This window comes from Callithrix jacchus, chromosome 4 (assembly GCF_049354715.1).
Source record: "Callithrix jacchus isolate 240 chromosome 4, calJac240_pri, whole genome shotgun sequence".
Taxonomy (NCBI): Eukaryota; Metazoa; Chordata; class Mammalia; order Primates; family Cebidae; genus Callithrix; species Callithrix jacchus.
The window spans coordinates 52,144,133-52,166,387 of record NC_133505.1 but is presented as its reverse complement, the minus strand read 5'-3'; the positions used below and the strand labels follow the sequence as shown (position 1 = coordinate 52,166,387).

The following is a 22,255-nucleotide window of genomic DNA, read 5'->3' as shown; positions in this document are numbered from 1 at the left end:
AGATCACTGCAGGCTTGAACTCCTAGGCTCAAGTGATCCTCCCACCTCGGCCTGCCAAAGTGCTGGGATTACAGGCATGAGCTACCTCACCTGGCCTTGCTTTCATCTATTTCTTCACAGGAGAAGAAATGGGGGACGCATAGGGATGTACACAGGGGACAGTGTCTCCCCAGAGTGCCATCTTGCACGTGCCAGCAAAAACAGCCAATAGTTCCAAAGTGTCCTAAGAAGCTAAAATCTTTTCCTTATACACAAAAAACTGCATGCAGACACCAGGAGAAAGGAATTGGGTGCCTAACAAAGACCCAAGGGTGCCTACCAAAGACATCGCAGCCTTTTCAGAAAGGGCATCTAGCACTCTGCAAAAATGTCTGACCAGCATTTGCTTACATTGGGAGAGACCTAAGCTGAGCAGGCCTCACTGGCCGTAATCACAAGCTGAACCTCTCACTTGGATTGGGTCCTGGCTCGTGCCTGGGAGTGCACCCAAAGGCCACAGCAGGCCTCCTCCCCTGCAGCAGGCAGTTTTGGTTGGGGCCTTCCTCCTCTGGCCTCACTTTCCCAGAAGGCTTTGGGATCTGAAGGTCCCTACCACTGCCTCTCGCCAATTCCACTTCTTTTTTGTACTTTCCCTCATTATCCATATTAGGGCAGCTGTGTAGCCTAGTGCTCCAGCATAGAAATGAATCAGGTTTGTTTATAATTAATCCATTATATGGTACATTTGTTTTATGTACTTTTTCTGGATGTGTGTCTTATTTCACAATGAAAAAGTTAAAATTTTAAATTAAAAAGACAGAAAGAGAGGCAGCAAGTAAATTCCAGGGCAACCATCAAGTTTACAAAAGGTTTCTTTGTCAGACAAGAGCTTTCATCCACGGAGTGTTCACCAGTGCACGTCATTGCTTATTTATAAAAGGCACATAGTAGCTGCTCAATTGATACCCATTAGCAAAATAAATTAATGAAATATGTGGATAGAATGAATAACATGGGCAGAGTAAGAGTCCTCATGAAAAGACAAACAACACTGAAAAAGCAATGGAAAATGTTAAATTAGCAGAGACTCTAGACACACCCCAATTGTTTCCAGGCCTATTGCGTCAAGCAGGACACACCTGTGGAGCAGCTACCACCAGGCAAGGGGTTCTTTGTCCAAGGTCTCCCCCACCTCCACTCATACCTGTTTGGGAGGCAAGAGGTCTAACAGGAGGGAACTGACTTTTTTAAAGGTCATAGGAAACAGAGGTGTGTCACCAGGCCAGCCCTAAGCGGCCAGCCCCAGGCGGTTTCCCCATCCCAGTTCTCTCGCCAGCTTGTGGTGCTGCCCCTTCCTTCATCCGCACAGAGCCGGTGAGGCGGAGGAGGGCAGCGGCTGCTGATGAAACCAGACACTTCTCAGGAGGCTCAAGCCTCAGTTCCTGGCCTGGGCAGGGCAGGCCACAAGTTGTAATGGTTGAGTCGACCAGCTGGGAATCAGCAGTGGGTTTGTAAGGAAACTGCATTAATTAGGAGAAAGCAAACACGACTGTCACTCTAGTCGGCCAGCCCCTTCCTCTGCTTTCCCTTGCATTCCCCCAGCCCCCTGTGGTCTCCCAGATCATCTCTCCCTCCACCTTCACGCCCCTTTCCATTGCCTCTGCTCCTTCGCGGCTCACATCTGCGCTGTTCTTGGCTCTGACCCTCTTCCTGGGCGAGGTGGGAGGAAGGCTGGAAGAGCACATCCATCCACAGCTGGGACCAGAACCTCCTGAGCCCCGAAGCCATAGACGGGCTGGCCTAGCTCCTGCCTGGGCTCTGGCCTGAGCCTCACTGTCCTGTTAGCCGGCAGCACATCACTCAACCAGATCATCCCTGCTGCGACTTTCCGTTTTCCTTGGCAAAAATCAACATTTCTGGGTTCATCTCCTGTGAGTTTCCCTGAACATCTTCATTGAGAAGGTTTGTTTGGGATGAAAGTTTATCTCCAGAATTAAGACACAGAATCCTGGAAAAGGTGTGGAGAAAGAAGGGAGGTCTCCCTGGGAGATGGGGTGGAACCCAGGCAGCTGGGTTCCTCCAAAGAGAAGGTGGTAGATTTTGTCAGAAATAGAGATTCCTCAGCCCCCCTTCTGTCATACATGTGTATACAGTGGCATTGCTGCTCTTCAAGTTCCTAGATTACCCACTGCAGCTGGAAATAGTTCTTCTCAGGCATGAGAATGACTCTGTCAACAACCCTAGATATTTAGGCTAGAAAAAGACCCTTACTTTGGGTGGCAGCTAACCATTTGCAGCTCCCAGACAAGGGTCCTAAGCCCCTTTTATTCCACAGCACAGTTGTACTTTAAAAAAGCATACACAGCATAATCAACTAGGAGGAAGGGCACAAAAGACTCACTGATGAAATAGAACACACTGTTTCTGGAGTAGGAAGGTAGGTATTAGAAAATATTTTGAATTGAAAGCAAGCCAAAAGCTTAGCAATTGGGGATTGCACTTCCAGACAATGAAATCGTACATAGCCACTAAAAATAGCGTCAAAGTATGCCTGTAGTCCCAGCTACTCAGGAGGCTGAGGCAGGAGGAGTGCTTGAGCCCGGGAGGCTGAAGCTGCAGTGAGCCATGTTCAAGCCACTGCACTCTAGCCTGGGTGACAGCAAAATGCTGTCTATAAAAAATATATATAGTGCCAAATGACAGGAAAAGAGACCACTGGAACTAAATAAAGCTTCCAGAAAACAGACCAGATAAAATGCAGTGGAAAAAGTGTGAATTTTTTTTATTTTTTATTTTTTTTTGAGATAGAGTTTCAGTCTTGTTGCCCAGGCTGGAGTGCAAATGGCACGATTCGGCTCACCACAACCTCCACCTCCCAGGTTCAAGCCATTTTCCTGCCTCAGCCTCCTGAGTAACTGGGATTACAGGCATGTGCCACCATGTCCAGCTAATTTTTTGTATGTTTAGTAGAGATAGGGTTTCTCCCTGTTGGTCAGACTGGTCTCAAACTCCCGACCTCAGGTGATCCACCCACCTCGGCCTCCCAAAGATCTGGGTTTATAGGTGTGAGCCACTGCTCCCAGACAAAAGCGTGAAATTTTCAATTAGCCGGGCGTGGTGGTGGGTGCCTATAATTCCAGCTACTTGGGAGGCTGAGGCAGGAGAATCACTTGAACCTGGGAGGTGGAGGTTGCAGTGGTCCAAAATCGAAACATTGCACTCCAGCATGGGCCACAAGAGCGAAACTCTGTCTCAAAAAAAAAAAAACCAGGAAAAGTGTGAAATGTTTAAATGGTGCTGAGTCAGTTAGATATTGCTATGGGGGAGAAATGAATCTTAATCCCAGTTTCAGACCACATAAGAAAACAATTCCAGATGACTCGAAGATCTAAATGTAAAAAGTAAAACAATAAAGTTTTTAGAAAAAAAAAGATAGAACATCCTCATGAACTTGAAGAGGACTAAAATTATTATTTATTTTTTACTTTTTTTAGAGATACATTCTTACTCTGTCACCTAGTCTGAAATGCAGTAGTGTCATCATAGTTCACTGTAACCTCAAACACCTGGGCTCAAGTGACCCTCCCCACCTTAGCCTTCAGGTAGCTTGGACTGCATGTACGTGCCCAGCTAATTTTTTTTTCTTTTTTTAATAGGGTCTCATTCCCATTGCTCAGGCGACTGGGGTGCAGTGGCACAATCAGGCTCACTGCACCCTGGACGTCCTCAGATTCAGGTGGTTCTGCCACCTCAGCCTCTCAAGTAGCTGAGACTACAGGCATGCCCCACCATGCCTGGCTAATTTTTGTGTGTATTTTCAGTAGAGACCTGTTGCCCAGGCTGGTCTCAAGCTTCTGGGCTCAAGCAATTGTCCTGCCTCAACTTCTCAAGGTGTTGAGATTACACGCAAAAGCTACCACATCCCGCCAGAAAAAAAAAAATTTAATAGAAAACAAAAAGTATCAACCATAAAAGAAAAAAAACTGATAAAGTGCACTATATTAAAATTTTTTTAATAATCCTCATAAAAAAACTACAGGAGAATGAAAAGGCAACCCACAGAGAGGCAGATGACTTTTGAAGTACATATATTGAAGAAAGGATAAGTATCCAGAATATATAAAGAACTACAAATCAATAAGAAAAAGGCCAGGAGCTGTGGCTCATGCCTATAATTCCAGCACTTTGGGAGACTGAGGCAGGAGGATCGCTGAGGGGAGGAGTTCGAGAACAGCTTGGGCAATATAGTGAGACCCTGTCTCCACAAAAAAATTAAAAATTAGCTGGGTATCAGGCTGGATGTGGTGGCTCACGCCTATAATCCTAGAACTTTGGGAGACCAAGGTGGACAGATCACCAGAGATCACAAGTTCAAGACCAGCCTGGCAAACATGGTGAAACCCCACCTCTACCAAAAATATAAAAATTAGCTGGGTGTGGTGGTACATGCCTGTAATCACAGCTACTCAGGAAGCTGAGGCAGGAGAATTGCTTGAACCAAAGAGGCAGAGGTTGTAGTGAGCCAAGATCATGCCACTGGACTCTAGCCTGGGCGACAGAGCTAGACTCCATCTCAAAAAAAAAAAAAAATTAGTTGGGTATCATAGTGTATGCCTATAGTCCCAGCTCCTCAGGAGGCTGATTTTGAAGGATCACTTGAGCCCAAGAGGTCAAGCCTGCAGAAAGCCACGAATGTGCCACTGCACTACAGCCTGGGTGACAAAGGGAGGTCCTATCTTAAATAAATGAATGAATGAAAGAAAAAAGAAAAGCAAAACACAGGCAACCCAATATAACATGAGCCAAAATATTAAACAGACATTTTACAAAAGAGACAGTCTCACTATATTGCCCAAGCTGTTCTCGAACTCCTCCCCTCAACGATCCTATATTGCTATACAAACTGCATGCTTAAAATTTATTGACCAGTCGTGGTGGCTCATGCCTGTAATCCCAGCACTTTGGAAGGTAGAGCAGGTGGATTATTTGAAGTGAGGAGATCAAGATCAGCCTGGTCAACATGGTGAGACTCTGTCCCTACTAAAAATACAAAAATTAGCTGGGTGTGGTGGGATGCACCTGTAATCCCAGCTACTCCAGAGGCTGAGGCAGGAGGATCACTTGAACCTGGGAGGCAGAGGTTGCAGTGAGCCAAGATCACACCACTGCACTCCAGCCTGGGGAACGGAGTGAGACTCGGTCTCATAAATAAATAAATAAATATGATCTGTAAACATATGAAAAGTTATTCATCTTCATTAAGCATCAAAGAAATGTAAAATAAACACACAGGGAGATCCTACTACATACCAACCAGAATGGCAAGATGAAAAGTACAAAAATAAAATAAAATATTGATACAATATGGAGCAATTAGAACTGCCACACACAGCTGATACCAGAGTAAACTGATACATTCGCTACAGAAAACTGTTTGTTTTTTGGTTTCCGTTTTTTTTTTTTTTTTTTTTTTTAAAAGGCCTTTGGGCCAGGCATGGTGACTCATGCCTGTAATGCCAGAACTTTGGGAGGCTGAGGCAGGCAAATTGTTTGAGCCCAGGAGTTCCATACCAGCCTGGGCAACATGGCAAAACCCCATCTCTACAAAAAGCACAGAAAATTAGCTGGGCATGGTGTTGCGTGCCTGTGGTCCAAGCAACTCAGGAGGCTGAGGTAGGAGAACCACCTGTGCCTAAGAAGTCGTCTGCAGTGAGCCATGATCATGCCACCGCACTCCAGCCTGGGTGACAGAGCAAGACTCTGTCTCAAAAATAAATAAATAAAAATAAAATAGTCTTTTGTAAAAAAACCAAGACAATGTCTTCTACTAAAGCTGAGCAGAGGCATACCCTGCAATTTAACAGTTCCACTGCTAGATATAGACCCCAAAGAAGTTTGTCTTTGTGTTCACCAAGAGTCGCATAGAAGAATGTCACAGCACTATTTGTAGTCGTCCCAAGTGGAAAGTATCTAAATTCTATCAACAGAATAAAATTTTTAAAATGTGGTATATTCACGGTGGAATATTATATAAAGGTCAAATGCAGGGAAAAGTAATATATGATGCTGTGCTAAAAATCAGGATAATGATTATCCTTGGGGGATAGTGTCTGGAAGGGGACAAAAGGGGGTGTTCTAGAGTGCCAGTCATATTCTGCTTGTTGGTATGGGTAGTGTGTTCTTTCTGTAAAAATTCATCAAAAAGCACATAAACCGATGATTTGTGTATTTTTCCTTTGTGTGTGTGTGTGTGTGTGTGTGAGATAGGGTCTTGCTCTGTTGCCCCGGCTGGAATGCAATGGTGCGATCTTGACTCACTGCAACCTCCGTCTCTCAGGTTCAAGTGATTCTCCTGCCTCAGCCTCCTGAGTAGCTGGGATTACAGGCTCCCACCATCACATCCAGCCAATTTTTGTATTTTTAGTAGAGACAGAGTTTCACCATGTTGGTCAGGCTGGTCTTGAACTCCTGATCTCAGGTTATCTACCTGCCTCAGCCTTCCAAAGCGCTGGGATTACAGGCATGAGCCTCCATGCCTGACTGAGCACTTATGTTTTATCACATCTAATCTTCAGGGTCTAGTCCTCCCCTGGACCCTATAAAATAGGTTCTACTCATTCATTCAACAAGTATATATTATACTCTTATTATGTGTCATGAACTATACTAAGTGCTGGAGATGTGAGAGTTAACAGAAAACAGTGTTCCTGCCCTCATGGAGCTTTCAGCCTGGTGAGAAGATAAATACAAAACAAACAAAACTGAAATTCTGTCATGTACTAACATGGAGAGGCATCTGGTGCTGAGAATGGACAGTCAAGCAAAACTGTGGAAATAAGATTTGAAGTGAGCTCTAAGAAATAAGTAGAAGTTAAATAGACAGCTAAAGAGCAGATGAAGGAAATAGCTTGTGCCAAGGCCCTGGGGCTGGAGAGAGGTCTAAGTATATGCAAATCAAAGATCAGTGTGGTAGCGGTCAGGGAAGAAGGTGGTATCAAGTCTATCCCAGGTCTGCCTGATACCCGATACTCCAGATCCAGAGTTCCCAACCATTTCAACCTCTCTCCTGTAGAGGTCTATCCCCAGTAACAGAAGCTTAAAGTCCACAGCTGACGTGCAGTGAGGAGAACGCTTTAAAGACATAGGTAGGGGTGCTGCGTGCGATTTTCCTAAGGAAGCATTCCAGGAAACGAATGCAACCTTGAAGACTGCGGGCACTGGCAGACAGGAGCTAAAGACCTCCACTAGATCCTTAACACGAAATGTATCTTGACGCAGAAGCCTCTCTTATCCCAAAGCGAGCAGGTGAGATAAATGACGTGACAGGAGTAAGCGAACTACAATCGAGCACGCCACAGTTCCTACCCCACCACTGCGGCTGCGCGCGCTACGTTCCGGAAGCGGAAATAGACAAGAGGTCAGGGTTGATTTTTCAAGATGGCGGCCTTTAAGATTCTGTTGTCCGGCAGTGAGCAGCTTCTCCGTGGGCTCCTAGCGGGCACGGCAGCTACCAGCTGGTCTCGGCTTCCAGCTCGCGGGTTCAGGGAAGGTGAGTCATGCGTTCCAGCAACCTCCTGAAATTGAGAAGAGCGGCGGAGATTGCTTCCGCCCGCCCCGGTGCGCCCCTTCCTCTCTTTCCTTCGTGCGATTCTGAAACTTTGGAGGTACTGGCTTTCCACGGGTGCTTAAAAGCTTCTTCCAGACCCTGGTGCCTTTTCTTGATCTCCTACCCCTTTGAGTATCCTCAGGAAGCCGAGGAGGACGGAGAGAAAGACCTGCTTACTTAGTAGGAGCAGAAAAGAAACCTGTCCCAGGATTCAGAAAAGTTTTTGGAAAGGGTTTGCGTGTTAATTCTCCCTTCCGTATTCTCCGAATCGCAGTCTCCTTTATTAAAGAGTCTCTGGATCATGAAGGAAGGCCATTTGAGTACCCTCCCAGAGCCTCCCTTTCCGCTTCTCAAAATCCTGATCTGATGGCTGCTTTTTCTGCCCGGACCGCTAGTCTCCCTGAGAGGGGTAGGCCAAAGTGGAAAGGCCATTGAATGGCTGAGACGTAGGCAAATGCACGAGGGTGGTTTAGCTTTTCATTAATCTTAATCTGGAAAAGCAACTGAGAGCTTACGGAAGGCCAAGTGCTGTGCTTCAAGCTGTGAAGGAATTCTGGAGACAGAAAAGACAGCCCTTTTCTTGAACAGCTTAGGTTCTAGTGAGATTATATATATATACATACTCCAATAAATGCAATTTAGCCTTTTACGTGACGGAGTACAGGGAGACTCAGTTACTGGAAACAGCAAACCCAGTTGGAAGTTTTCATAAAGAGGATGTGTCTTAGCAGCCTCACAAAAGGATGGAATCTGGCGGAGAGTGAAAAGGTCTTTTAGGATATAGCCTTCCTTTGTGTACTAGGAAACAAGAAAGGATGAGTGATGTGCAAAAGAAGAGATGTGGGGTTTTTTGAGGATCTGGCATAGTATTGCGCAGCATATCCTTTAACGAAAGCTGAGAAGTATTCAGTGGAAAAGAGTGATCATTGTTGTCAGAGGGAGCAGAAATGTCTAAGAAGAAGAGCCTAATGAAGGGGTCATTGGATTTGTCTCTTTGTAGCTTTCAATTAGCAATTTCAATAGAGTGGCAAACAAGGCATCCAGTTTGGAGAAATGAAAGAGGTAGTTGATGAAGAAATAGAAATAACAGGCATGTTTGAAGAATTTAGCCAGTAAGGGAAGTGGAGCATTTGCTTGAAAAAAAAAAAAAAAAGAAAGAAAGAAAGTCTGAATATTGCATGGTTAACTTATCCATTAGTAAATCCACTAATAAAGGCACTAAAGGGATCATGCAGATGATAGAAAGGATTTGGATGTTTCATCTGTTCCCATGCTGCAAAATAGGCATATGCCCATACCATTTTTGAGAGTGTCTACCAAGTGTCAGACACTATTGGCTACAATTTGCATATTATTTATGAAATTCAAAGTTGAGGCAGATTTTGCTATGCTTCCAGAAAAAAAGGCAAGAGGAATCATTTTGTTTGTTTTAACAACAAATATTTGAAGTTAGACTTAAAAAATTTTTCCAGTCGGAGAGTTTGTGAAATGATGGACTGTAAGCCAGGTTCAGTGGTACGTATCTTTAATCCCAACACTTTGGGAGGCCCAGGTGGGAGTGTCACTCGGGCTCAGAAATTGGAGTTAACCTGGGCAACATAGTGAGAACCCCCACCTCTTAAAAAAAAGGGAAAAAATGGTGGACTGTAAATCAAATGGGTCTCTGAAGTCCTTCATCTAAATGTTAGGTTGTGGCTGGATCACCTGAGGTCAGGAGTTCAGGACCAACCTGGACATCATGGTGAAACCCCATCTTTTAGAAAATAAATAAATAAATAAATAAAATAAAATAAATTTTTTAAAATGTGATTCTACATGAAGGCACTACCGTATTCTCTATTCTTGAGAATCACTTGTCTTCAAAACTTTTAAATGAAACATTTTCTTTTGTTATTCTTTTAATAATTTTAAGGCATAAAGTATTGTATATATAGCTACTTTTTTTTTTTGGAGACAGAGTCTTGCTCTATTGCCAGGCACCAGGCTAGAGTGCAGTGGCACAATCTCGGCTCACTGCAACCTCCATCTCCCGGGTTCAAGCTATTCTCCTGCCTCAGCCTCCCAAGTAGCTGGGACTACAGGCGCACGCCACCACACCTAGCTAATTTTTGTATTTTTAGTAGAGTCAGGGTTTCACCATGTTGGCCAGAATGGTCTCAATCTCTTGACCTGGTGATCCGCCTGCCTTGGCCTCCCAAAGTGCTGGGATTATAGGCTTGAGCCACCTTGCCCGGCCCATATAGCTAATTTTTACTAGTCTCAGCTGGTACGTTTGACACCTAAACAATATTGTACATATAGATTTTAAAGTTGTGGGAAAGAAGCTGGGTCTCTTGCTGAAAATATTCAAGCATCCTGCTTTTCAAAGTGTCAGATAATAATACATAAGTTTAGTCAGCTCATGAAGACCAATTTTCCTGTCTATGAAGACTTTCAGTCAAAACAGTGATTTTCAACTGGGAGGCAATTTTGTCCCCCAGGAACATTTGGCAGTGTCTGCACACATTTTTGGTTGTCACCACTGGTACTACTAGCATGGGGGGGTAGAGGCGAGGGATGCTGCTAAACATAATGCCCAGGTCAGTTCCCCACAACGAAGATCTGGCCCAAAATGGCAGTCCTGCTGCTGTTGAGAAAGCCTGGTTTAAAGTTTGACCAGAGAGACACACAAAGCCAAAAAAAGATTATTAGGGAAAAAGTAAGATGAAAGGAGAAGAACGAAAATAGAAATTGTGATTTACTGGGCCTGCTTCAAGTGCTGTGCTAGGTTTTCCATATACATTTATTGTCAAAAACACCTTAAAGGTGGGTATTAACTGTCCTCATTTTTATAAATGAGGAAATGCAGTCCCCAAGGATTTAATAGCTTGCCCAACATCACATGGCTAATAAGTGATGGAGTTGGAAGTAGAGCCAGCCCTCTTCCCTCTGTGCCAGTAACATCACCTTGGTATTTCATGGCAGGGCCTCCCTTATTGTTCCCGCTGTCCCTGAAAGCTCTTAGCAGGTAACTTGCCAAAGACCAGTTAGTGCCTTTATGGTTGGCACTGCCAGATTTAGCAAAGATTGTGTTAGATCTCATTCCTCCTTTATCCCTCTTAAAGCCGTTGTGAAAGAAATGGATTTAAAATTAAAAAAATATTATATAAATTAAGCCATGATCTCTCAGACACTTAGAGAAAGATATACTGAAGTGAGTAAGAGCCAAAGGGAATTCACTTTATTTCTTTCAGTTGGTTAAGAAGACCTGGAAGACCTAACATTTCAGACAAGGATATGCCTCACAGGTTGGGCAGTCCCATATAAAAGCTTTGAGAGAGGAGTGAGTTGGAGTCTTTAAAGAATTCAGGGACCAGGTGGGCACAGTGGCTCACGCCTGTAATCCCAGCACTTTGGGAGGCTGAGGTGGGTAGATGACGAGGTCAGGAGTTCAAAACCAGCCTAAGCAACATGGTGAAGCCCCGTCTCTACTAAAAATAAAAAAATTAACCAGGTGTGGTGGCACGCACCTGTAATCCCAGCTCCTCTGGAGGCTGAGGCAGGAGAACCACGTGAACCCAGGAGGCGGAGATTGCAGTGAGCTGAGATCATGCCACTGCACTCTTGCCTGCACAACAGAGCAAGACTCTGTGTCAAAAAAAAATATATTCAGGAGACATAGTCCAGAGTAACCAGCTGGTGGGAAGAAAATTTTGTGCAGCAATAAGACCTCTTATTCTGAAGCATAGGGCAGAGGGAAGTTCCCTCAGGGGTCCAAGGGAAAGGAAGGGGCAGGTGGTGAGGGAACCAGAAACTTTTTTTTTTTTTTGAGATGGAGTCTTGCTCTGTCACCCAGGCTGGAGTGCAGTGGCATGATCTCGACTCACTGCAACCTCCACCTCCTGGGTTCAAGTGATTCTTCTACCTCAGCCTGCCGAGTAGCTGGGACTACAGGCATGTGCCATCACTCCCAACTGATTTTTTTGTATTATTAGTAGAGACAGGGTTTTACCATACTGACCAGGCTGGTCTCGAACTCCTGACCTCGTGATCCACCTACCTCAGCCTCCCAAAGTGCTGGGATTACAGGTGTGAGCCACCACGCCCAACTGGTAACCAGAAACTTTAATGACAGAATTAAAGATGAACTGAAAGAATCAGGGCTTGAGGCAGGAAGGTGTTTGCGAAAAGCGGTCAGTGGGCAGTGGCCAGAAATGCAGGCACACATCCCAAAGGTGGCGCTCCTCTCCGTGACCCTACGTAAGACTACAAGGGCCACTGCCCAGCCAGCAGTTGCTCTAGTCTTTCTTACTCTGCTTAGGCCTTAATTTCCACAGATCTCTCTAAGAGAGAACTTGGTCTCTAGTCACTGATCCAGCAGTGCCCTGCACTCCTCATCTTTTTTCACTTCCTCTTTTACTAAGCAGTCGGGGCTTTACACAGCTGCAGTTCACTGTGTCCATGTGGCCATCAAGGTTTTTTTGCATTTTCCATGTTTGTTGTTTAAGAGACAGGGTCTTGGTGTGTTGTCCAGGCTGGCCTCTAACTCCTTAGCTCAGGTGATCCTCCTGAGTAGCTGAGACTATAGGTGTCACCCCTCTCCTCCTTTTGCAGTCATTTCAGTCTCACCACAATGCCATTCATTCCAAACTATTATAATTCAGTTATCTTGGACTCCATCCTAGGCAAGTATTTACTGAAGTTCTCAAAGGACCTCTTTACAAGGCCTGGACTTTATTATAGTCAAGTTCCCATACAGAGTTTAGTTCTTTTCTTCCTCTAAGGCAAAGACTGTGGCTCTTATTCTACTGTAACTCTCTACAGTAGGTAGAGCAAAGCTGTACAATCCACAGGTACTCAGCAAATGTGTTGCGTCATTTTGGACAGATTATTTCATGTGTATGAGAAGTGCTTATCTGTAAAGATTTTGGCCCTTAGTTCTAGTTTAGAAAACTGCTTCAGGCCGGGCGCGGTGGATCACGAGGTCAAGAGATCGAGACCGTCCTGGTCAACATGGTGAAACCCCGTCTCTACTAAAAATACAAAAATAAGCTGGGTATGGTGGCACGCGCCTGTAGTCCCAGCTACTTGGGAGGCTGAGGCCCGAGAATTGCTTGAACCCAGGAGGCGGAGGTTGCGGTGAGCCGAGATCGTGCCATTGCACTCCAGCCTGGGTAACAAGAGCGAAACTCCATCTCAAAAAAAAAAAAAAACTGCTTCATCTCTTTCCTTAGTTTACTTGATAGTGCCATATCTCAGAACACAAGGGTGATTCCATCTTTTCCTATAAAAGTCTTCTGTTAGTGCCTAAATCTCTCAGTCCAGCTTTTCTTAGCTATTCCCACTTCTCTTGAATAGAGAGGGGCCAGGGACAAAGTGGATCTCAGGTTTTGTTTGGTTTTGACACGTTTTTGTATGCACGCTGAAAATCAATACTATTTTGATTCCTATCTCCTCTTTCCAGAGGCTTAAAATCTACTAAGGATCCCTCCAGGCTCCAACTGAGCCCTCTCCCCCTGCACTGAGACACCACCCTGATCAATGTCAGTCTCCTGTAAATTCTCAGGTCATTCCTTCTGGTTTGACAAATTGTCTCTGTTAGATAAGCATCTGCCTATTGTTTCACCCACTGGCTTCTGGGTAAAACAATAAGATGTAAGATGATTCACTGGCTCAGAGTTGCCGTGTGGAGGGGGAGCTTTTGAACAGTGGAGCTTGCCATGGGCTTTGATCTCTTTTTCCAGGGGCCAGTAGGATGACTTCAGGGTTTGGTTCTTTGCCGGGAGTGATGTGTGTTTTGTTAGACTTGTTTACCTCATGGTTAGGACCCAAGTGCCTCCACCAAAAAGGGAACCACATGTTTATCCAACTGCGTGTTTCAGGGCATTGTTCTTCTGCTGACTCCAGTGGTAGCAGAATGTGTCTCTCCTTTTGTTTCCTTTGGGGATTCTTAGAAACTTTTCCCCTACTTGTTCTTGCTCAGATTAGGTTGTCTCTCAACTTGGTTTTTGCAAATTTGCAGTTTCATGTTGCCTGGAACCTTTACCAAGCTGGGAATGTGCCTTCTTCCTACTTCCCTTCATTTCTCCCCATCCTCCATTTGCAGATTGATTCTGCAGATTGACGTATTGCAGTGACCTTCTCTCTGCAGCTGTGCTGGCTACCAGACTGAGGACCACATTGAGTCTCACCCAAATCCCATTTTGGGTTGGTCTCTTTTCTGTACAAGTAGATCATTGTGTGGGGTGACGCATTTTCTTTTACGTGGAGAAACCTAGGTTGTCTTTGAATTGATTAGTAACTATATCGTTCTCTGGAGAAAGCCTCGGGGCTTTTCTAGCCATTGTAACTCCTTTGTATGTCTGGAGTTGGACACTGAGGGGCTCTCAGGATTGTTTTGGAGCAGTGAGTCTTTATGAATGGCTTGCCCAAAAGACAAATGGGGGACAATTCCAGGCAATCTGTGTCCAGTTAGGTCTTGGTCACAGAGCTCACTGATCACAGATGCTGCCATGGGCCTGTGATTGGGTTAGAATTGCCTTTTTTCCTTAGGCCCTTTCTCTTTTTATTGTTTTTTGTTTGGTTGGTTGGTTTTGTTGTTGTTGTTTGTTTTTTGAGGCAGGGTCTCGCTCTGTCACCCAGACTGGAGTGCAGTGGTGTGATCTTGGCTCACTATAGCCTCCACCTCCCAGGTTCAAGCGATTCTCGTGCCTCAGTCTCTCGAGTAGCTGGGACTACAGGCATGTGCCACCATGCCCAGCTAAATTTTGTGTTTTTAGTAGAGACGGGGTTTCACCACCTGAGGTTTGCACAAGCTGGTCTTAAAGTCCTGACCTCAAGTGATCCACCCACCTTGGCCTCCCAAAGTGCTGGGATTACAGATATGAGCCACCATGCCCGGCCTTTTGTTGTTTTTAATTGCAAAAGCAGGACATGTTTATTTTAGAAACTTTAGAAAATACAGAGAGGCAAAAAGAAGAAACTAAAAGCACCTAGTGCTACCACTGAGAGGGAACCAGCGTTACTGTTAGGTATCTAGCTCTAGAAGGCTGTGAGCCTCCTGAAATCCATGTCTAATTGCATGTGTCTTGTTATTTTCCTAGGGAGAAGTTCATAGCTCTCACTGAATTCTCAAAGTTAAGAGCCTTAGACTCTTTCTAATCTGTATAGCTTCTTGCCTGGGCCAGAGCTGAGTAGAAACTAAATCGCCATAGCCAAACTGCTGTTAAAATGTGGGTTTAGTGTCTTGAAAGACAGTTTGCGTCCTAGCTATATGGGCTTAAGTTTCCTATTACAGTAATTAGCAGTCAAAAGGGGACCATGACGAATATTTTGCTTCCCATAGCATTTACTAAGCATTTGATATTTACCAGTTTGTATGCTAACAGCTGTGACTTCTCTCTTTTTGAGGAGGTCTCGCTCTGTCACTCAGGCTGGAATGCAGTGGCTCGATCATGGCTGCTGCAGCCTTAACCTCCTGGGCTCAAGCGATCCTCCCACCTCACCCTCCCAAGTAGCTGGGACTACAAGTGCATGCCACCATGCCTGGCTAATTTTAGTATTTTTTGTAGGATTTTGCTACATTGCACAGGCTAGTCTCTAACTCCTGAGCTCCAGTATTTCCTCCTACCTTGGCCTCCCAAAGTGCTGGGATTATAAGCCATGAGCCACTGTACCTGGTCTGTCTTCTGTCTTTCTAAAGAAACTGTGTCAACTGGGTGTGGTGGCTCATGCCTGTAATCCCAGAACTTTGGGAGGCTGAGGGAGAAGGATCACCTGAGGTCAGGAGTTCAAGACCAGCCTGGCCAACATGGTGAAACTCCGTCTACAAAAATACAAAAAAAAAAATAGCTGGCATGATAGCGGGTGCCTGTAATCCCATCTACTTGGGAGGCTGAAGCAGGAGAATTGCTTGAACCTGGGAGGCAGAGGTTACAGTGAGCCAAGATCACGCCATTGTACGACTCTAGTCTGGGCCACAGAGCAAGACTCTGTCTCAAAAGAAAAAAGAAAAAGAAACTGTGTCAACAAGGGAGTATCTCTAAGAACTGTTTGATTATATTTGCTGAATGCGGGCTATCAGCTTGGTTCTTCTTTGGGTGATGAAGTTGTCGTTCTGCATCTTGGTTAGGTAAGATAGGAAATGTGGGGCCAGGCATGGTGGTTTATGCCTGTAATCCCAGCACTTTGGGAGGCCAAGGTGGGTGGATCACATCAGGTTAGGAGTTCAAGACCAGCCTGGCCAACATGGCGAAACCCTGTGTCTACTAAAAATACAAAAATTAGCCAGGCACATTGGCACATGCCTGTAATTCCAGCTACTAGGGGGGCTGAGGCAGGAGGATCACTTGAACCTGGGAGGCGGAGGTTGCAGTGAGCTGAGATCTTGCCACTGGACTCCAGCCTGAGCAACAGAATGAGACTCTTGAGTTAAATGATCTCCTTTTCTCCCTGAAGGGTTGCATGTTATTATATATACCGGAGCAGGTTGATGGACGAGGTAGGAATAAGGAGCCTGAAGATACTGGGTCCAGGAAGAATTTTAAGGAGAGTAAAGTCTCAAAAAAAAAAAAAAAAAAAAAAGGCGGGCCAGGCGCAGTGGCTCATGCCTATAATCCCAGCACTTTGGGAGGCCGAGGCGGGTGGATCATGAAGTCAAGAGATCGAGACCATCCTGGTCAACATGGTGAAACCCCGTCTCTACTAAAAATACAAAAATAAGCTGGGCATGGTGGTGCGCGCCTGTAGTCCCAGCTACTTGGGAGGCTGAGGCAGGAGAATTACTTGAACCCAGGAGGCGGAGGTTGCGATGAGCCGAGATTGTGCCATTGCACTCCAGCCTGGGTAACAAGTGCGAAACTCAGTCTCAAAAAAAAAAAAAAAAAGGCAAAGTGCTGAGGGTGTCCCTCTCCGTTTGTAGTGAATACTCTCCTTCAAATTCTTCCTGGACCTAGTATCTTCAGGCTCCTTATTCCTACCTCGTCCATCAACCTGCTCCGGTATATATAATAACATACAACCCTTCAGGGAGAAAAGGAGATGATTTAACTCAAGATTCTGAGGATGTGTTCTAGGAGTGAACTTGTCTTTCGTTCATTCACTGGGGACACTGGAATAGTGTTAGTTCAGTGCTGTATCTCACATTGTAAACCCTTCAAAGCAGAAACCAGTCTTTCTTTTTTTTTTTTTTTAAATTTATTTAAACCTTAACCCATACACTGAAGAAACCATTCTTATCTGATTCTCTTTGTGCAGGAACACACGCAGCCTGGGTACTTTGGAAGGTCTTTTAGATACCACTGCCCCACCCTCTTTTATTGCTGTCTACTATAGGACAGGATCTGACCAATTCCTTTGGATAGAACCAAGATAAATCTTTGCATAGAAAGGCAAAAACTCTGTGGAACTCCTTAATCCCACACCAGAGAGGTGATGCTACTTAGGCATCCTCGGCTTGCCCCCACCCCCATCAAGGGCATAGAGAGCCTTGGCACTAGTGGCGTGAATCCTGCACGCTTTCTGCTCCAGGTGGAGACCATGGGAGAGTACAGATGGAAGGCTGCTTTTTTCCAAATGTGTAGAATTTGAGCTGTTATTTGAAACTCTCTGTTCCTTATTAAATGGCTGACCTAATTTTTTCCCCTTTATCTCTGTAGTGGTGGAGATCCAAGAAGGGAAGACAACTATAGTAAGTATCATTGAGTTGGCCATGTATAACCTCTTTAACACTTGGAGCTGCCTGGCTGCTCCTCTGAGGGAGGGAGGGGGCCCAAACTGGACTCCCGGCTCCAAGATCAGCTCCCTCAGTGACCATAAATCCCACAGTCTACTATTTTTCAAGCTATGTGCTATAGTGTGGTTAATCAGACACAGTTCTTGTGCCTGGGCTGAGGTATCGCTATTTCATTAAAGTGGCCTTTTGTATAGCAAGGTCTCAGAGGCCTTTGCTGATAAGCTCTTTGGTGGGTGATGAATCAGTTTCCCAAAGGGGAAACTAAGGCATTGTTGCACGCCTAGAGAGCCACAGTAAGTTGACCCAGGACCAAGAGCTTGGACCTCAGTTCCTTTCTTTTCTGCCTAGAATGACTAAACTACTCTTTAAATGATGCATTTTAAAAGTGACATTCTCCATGCCCTGGCCTCACATGCCTGGCGCCCTGGCTTGTCTGTTGGTAAGAAAGTTGGAACAATTCTTCATCTACCCACTCCCCCCTTTCCCTCACTGGGCCCATCCCACCTCCCTTCCTTGGGGAGTCATGGGTCCTAGATTATCCTATAATCCTTAAAAGACAACGTTGTTTTCACATGGCCTTCTGTGCCTCCAAGAAATCCTCAGCCACTCCGTAGAGCTCCCAGAGACCTCTGTAACTTCCATGTCAACCAGAGATTTAACCCTTTAGGTAGCCAGCCAAGCTCAGTCTTCCCCAAGGTAGTCTTATTCCTAGGACAAGTCCATTGTGTCTCTCTCTAGAATGCTTCCTCTGCCTTTCCACTGCTTAGCCTCAAAACAGTTCTTTTTAGGGGACCCCCCCTCAATCTCCTTAGGGTACCGTTTAGGCTTCTTGATTCAAAGCCAAAACAAGCATTCACTCTATAAACTCCATGCTAGAGGAGAGAAACACATCTGACTTTTGAGTATAAAGAGCATTTTCATGGGAGCATGAGTCTGCTGTTTGTAGAATGGACGTGGAGGCATTGTGGTCTACGAGAGCCCTCAGGGGAGGGAAAATCCCATCCATGCTTTTAGCAGCACTGCCATGGCTGACATTGGGTATTATTCTCTCCCCTATGAAATAAGAATGGACACCTACATCACTAGGTTCTGGAGGTTAAGTGAACTAATATATGTGAATCATTCTTAGCACTGAGCCACACATATAATGGGGAGTCAATAAATGTTAGCTCTTCCCGACCCACCGCAACCCACCTCCCAAGGCCTACCATGTACTTGCAAATTTTCTCTAAAATCTCAGTTTCTGGCATAGTTGTAATTACCATGGTAGAAGGAGGGTAGCAGTGCCCTGCACAGCCAAGTAGTACTTCCAGCCCCTTTCCCTTGTGCCAGTTCTCCCCCAAGAGACGGTGTTGCTTCCCTCCCAAAGCCTCTCAGACCTGTCCCAGCCTCACTCTCATATCCACTGAGTCAGTCAGCAAGGCTTTCTAAACTTCTCTTTTGCAGTTGGAGCTAATTCCCAGATTGTTGGTTTATTGCACTTAGCAATTCCAAGGCTATTCCACAGGATACAGCAGTGATAGGGAGGTCATTTCACACTTGGCCTTAGCAGGATTTAAAAGGTGGCATCCAAATGATAAAAGCAAGGAGCGTGACAGGGAAATGTATCCTCCCATCTGTTTCGTGTTATTTTTTTCTTTCTTTCTTTTGTAAAGAGAGAAGAAGGAATGCACACATACCTGCTTATATGGCACAGCCTGGGGTTTTTCAGCCTTGCTATTCCTGGCATTTAGGGCTGGGTAATTCTTTGTTGTGAGGGCTGTCCTGTGCAGTGTAGGATGGGGAGAACATCCCTGCTAGGTGTCAGTAGTAGCACTCCCTCCCCGAGTGGTGACAATCAAAAATGTCTCCAGACATTGCCAGATATCCCCTGGGGAGCAAAATCACCTCTTGTTGAGACCCACTGGCATAGCCTTAACTCTGTAAGATAAAGCTGGGAAATGCAGTTTCCCCTAGGAGGATATGTGGGATTGGAGGGAGGCTTTCTTTGGACTCTGTATCCCTGTGCTATATGAAACTTTTTACCATGTGCATGTATTATTTTCCCCAAAAAACCAGGGAGTGGAAAAAGTATAGTGTTCTGGTGCCTTTGTTTTTTCTTTTGAGGAAGGAAAGGTAGCATTCAATTGTTACAGCAAACCCCTCTCTCCCTCTTACCACTGGTATTAAGTTTAGGTGGTTTCTGTTACCCCTGTAAGCCACCAAACCATATCCCTGTGGCTATCTCAAGGCCTAGCATACAGCAACTACAAAATAAACACCATAGTTCAGGCAGAAAACCTCTTAGCTACTCCCACAAGAACCACCAAGATAAACTTTTACCAGCATTCCCATCATTTTGGGGTTTGCACAAAGATAACATGGCTCTGTGCAGGCCCTGTGTCTCACACTGGCTCTCTTTCTCTGTCTCCTAGATTGAAGGCCGTATCACAGTGACTCCCAAGGAGACTCCAAATCCTCCTAACCCCTCTGGCCAGTGCCCCATCTGCCGTTGGAACCTGAAGCACAAGTATAACTATGACGTGAGTCTGGTTACAGAGACTCAGCTCTGTGTGGAATGAAGCTCTCAGATTCCCTGGTTAACTGGAGCAGCGTTTCCCCACACTTCATTTCATGGAACCACCAGAGATGGGAGCACTTTTTCCAGTTGCTCTCAACCCTGGCTGCACATTAGGATCACCTGGGGAGCTTTAAAAAGTAATGATGTGGCCAGGCGTGGTGGCTCATGCCTGTAATCCCAGCACTTTAGGAGGCCAAGGCGGGTCGATCACAAGGTCGAGATCAAGACCATCCTGGTCAACATGGTGAAACCCTGTCTCTACTGAAAATACAAAAATTAGCTGGGCATGGTGGCGCTCACCTGTAGTCCCAGCTACTCAGGGGGCTGAGACGGGAGAATTGCTTTAACCCAGGAGGGGGAGGTTGCAGTGAGCCGAGATCTCACTACTACACTCCAGCCTGACACCTGGCAACAGATCAAGACTTTGTATCAAAAAAAAAAAAAACAATAATGATGCATGAGTCCTACCCCAAACCAACTGAATCAGCCTCACAGGGTAGGGCCTGAGCATTTTTTAAGAGCTCTCCCCTGGCTCTAACATGCAGCCAGGGTTGAGAGCCACTGATTGAGTTTATGGTCTGGTTGTGCCTCAGACCACTAGGGGCCTTAACTCAGCTAGCAGGGGTTGTACTCTTGTGGGATGAAATCATGATCTGGGTTTGGCTTTTCTCTTGTATGATGAGGGTTATTTGAATAGGCTCTGGTTCTCCCTGTGATCTGGGCATACATGACCCTGTTGTTCTGTGTTGGAGCTGTAAAGATACCTGATTGCTTGAGCTCTTCTAGTGCAGTCGTTTCCAGGGAAAGAAGACAGTAGTGAATAATAACAGCTAGGCCGGGCGCAGTGGCTCACGCCTGTAATCCCAACACTTTGGAAGGCCAAGGCGGGCGGATAACAAGGTCAAGAGATGGAGACCATCCTGGCCAACATGGTAAAACTCCGACTCTACTAAAATTAGAAAAATTAGCCAGGTGTGGTGGCGTGTGCCTGTAGTCCCAGCTACTCAGGAACCTGAGGCAGGAGAATCGCTTGAACCCAGGAGACAGAGGTTGCAGTGAACCAAGATCACACCACTGCACTCTAGCCTGGTGACACTGTCAAAAATAATAACAGCTAACATTGAGTGTGTACTCTGTCCGGCACTGACTGCTTTCCTGCTTTAATTCACTTAGTTTTCACAATAACCTCATGAAGTAGGTACTAGTTTCATCCTCATTTTACAGATGAGGAAGATTGAGGCATGGAGAAGTTAGTGAAGTTGCCTCAGATCCCCCAGCTAGTTTCAGAGCTGGGGTACAAACTCCAGGAATGAAAGCCCAGGCAGAGCCCATGCCCCTAATAACTACACTACCTTCTCCCCAGAGATGGGGAGGGCCTGGGGCTAGGGACACAGCCCTGGAGAAATCCTTACTTGTTCTTCAGAGCTCTCACTTGTGACATGAAGCACCCTATTCTTGGGTTTCAGGTGATTCAGGCATTGGGCCAGTTTGACCTGCAGGTTGTCCCTGTGCCCCTTTGTGGAATAGGATGACTAAGGGCAGAGATCCTTGTTAGGTGATAAGAGCAGGAGAAGCCACATGCCCATGGGATCTGAACAGAGTGACCCAACTAATCTCCTGGGCTGGAAGCCCTGGCTTGAGGCCACCCTGAGGGGTTGGGGGGGTTCTTTCTATCCTGAGGCCCTTCTGCTGGCCGCTTAGAGTAACAGAAAGCAAGCACACAGGCAAGGGGCAATGTTCCCAGCTGCTCGCGTGCAGAAATTAGCAGGGTTGTGGGCATCCTTGGAGCCTCAGCTGCTGATAGGAAAGTAAACCCCACACCTGCCCAGCCACCATGGGGCACTCTTCCTCCCAGCCTTTTCCAGGAAACGTACTTGGCTCTCTCCAGCAGAAGAAATCTAATCCTGTCTGAGGTAAAGGCTAAAGTTGTTTTTCCTTTTACCCCTTTCCACTCAGAGCACCATTAGCTTGAGCTGCACAAAGCTGTCGGCTTGCTTGGCAGCCTACGATGAGGGGCTGGGGCTTTGAGCCCAGTTGATTAGCCCTGGATTAATCCAATCCAAGTTCTTTTCATCAGATTCTGAAAAGTACAGGGGTGGGAACTGAAGGCCTGGGTCCCTCAGGAACTGTCCAGTGATTAAAACAAATCTGTGGTTATGCAGCGAGGTGCTTGCCAGGGCAGCAGGTTGGTTTGTGGAACTTAACTGCTAAGACTACCATACCAGGCCCTTGCAGGGAGGGGAATGGTGAGTTTCCTTTAACCCCTTCAGCCTTTCTATGAGAATGGGGTCTCGCTATGTTGCTCAGGCTGGTCTCAAACTCCTAGGCTCGAGCAGCCTGGGAATTGTAACATTTTAGACCTGGCAGGAAGGTGGTTCCTTGTCTTGATTATGGCTCT

General features: G+C 45.8%; 1 protein-coding gene across 1 annotated transcript in view; it reads left to right on the top strand.

Moving 5' to 3' along the window:
- The first annotated feature begins 7,405 nt into the window (after window positions 1-7,405).
- Window positions 7,406-22,255, top strand: part of MRPS18A (mitochondrial ribosomal protein S18A) — a 19,675-nt gene continuing 4,825 nt past the window's right edge. Inside the window, exons 1-3 of the mRNA XM_002746592.7 lie at window positions 7,406-7,528; window positions 17,221-17,252; window positions 19,712-19,819. Of these exons, the coding sequence (XP_002746638.1) occupies window positions 7,417-7,528; window positions 17,221-17,252; window positions 19,712-19,819 (252 nt within the window). The 5' untranslated portion in view covers window positions 7,406-7,416. The remainder of the gene's footprint in view (window positions 7,529-17,220; window positions 17,253-19,711; window positions 19,820-22,255) is intronic.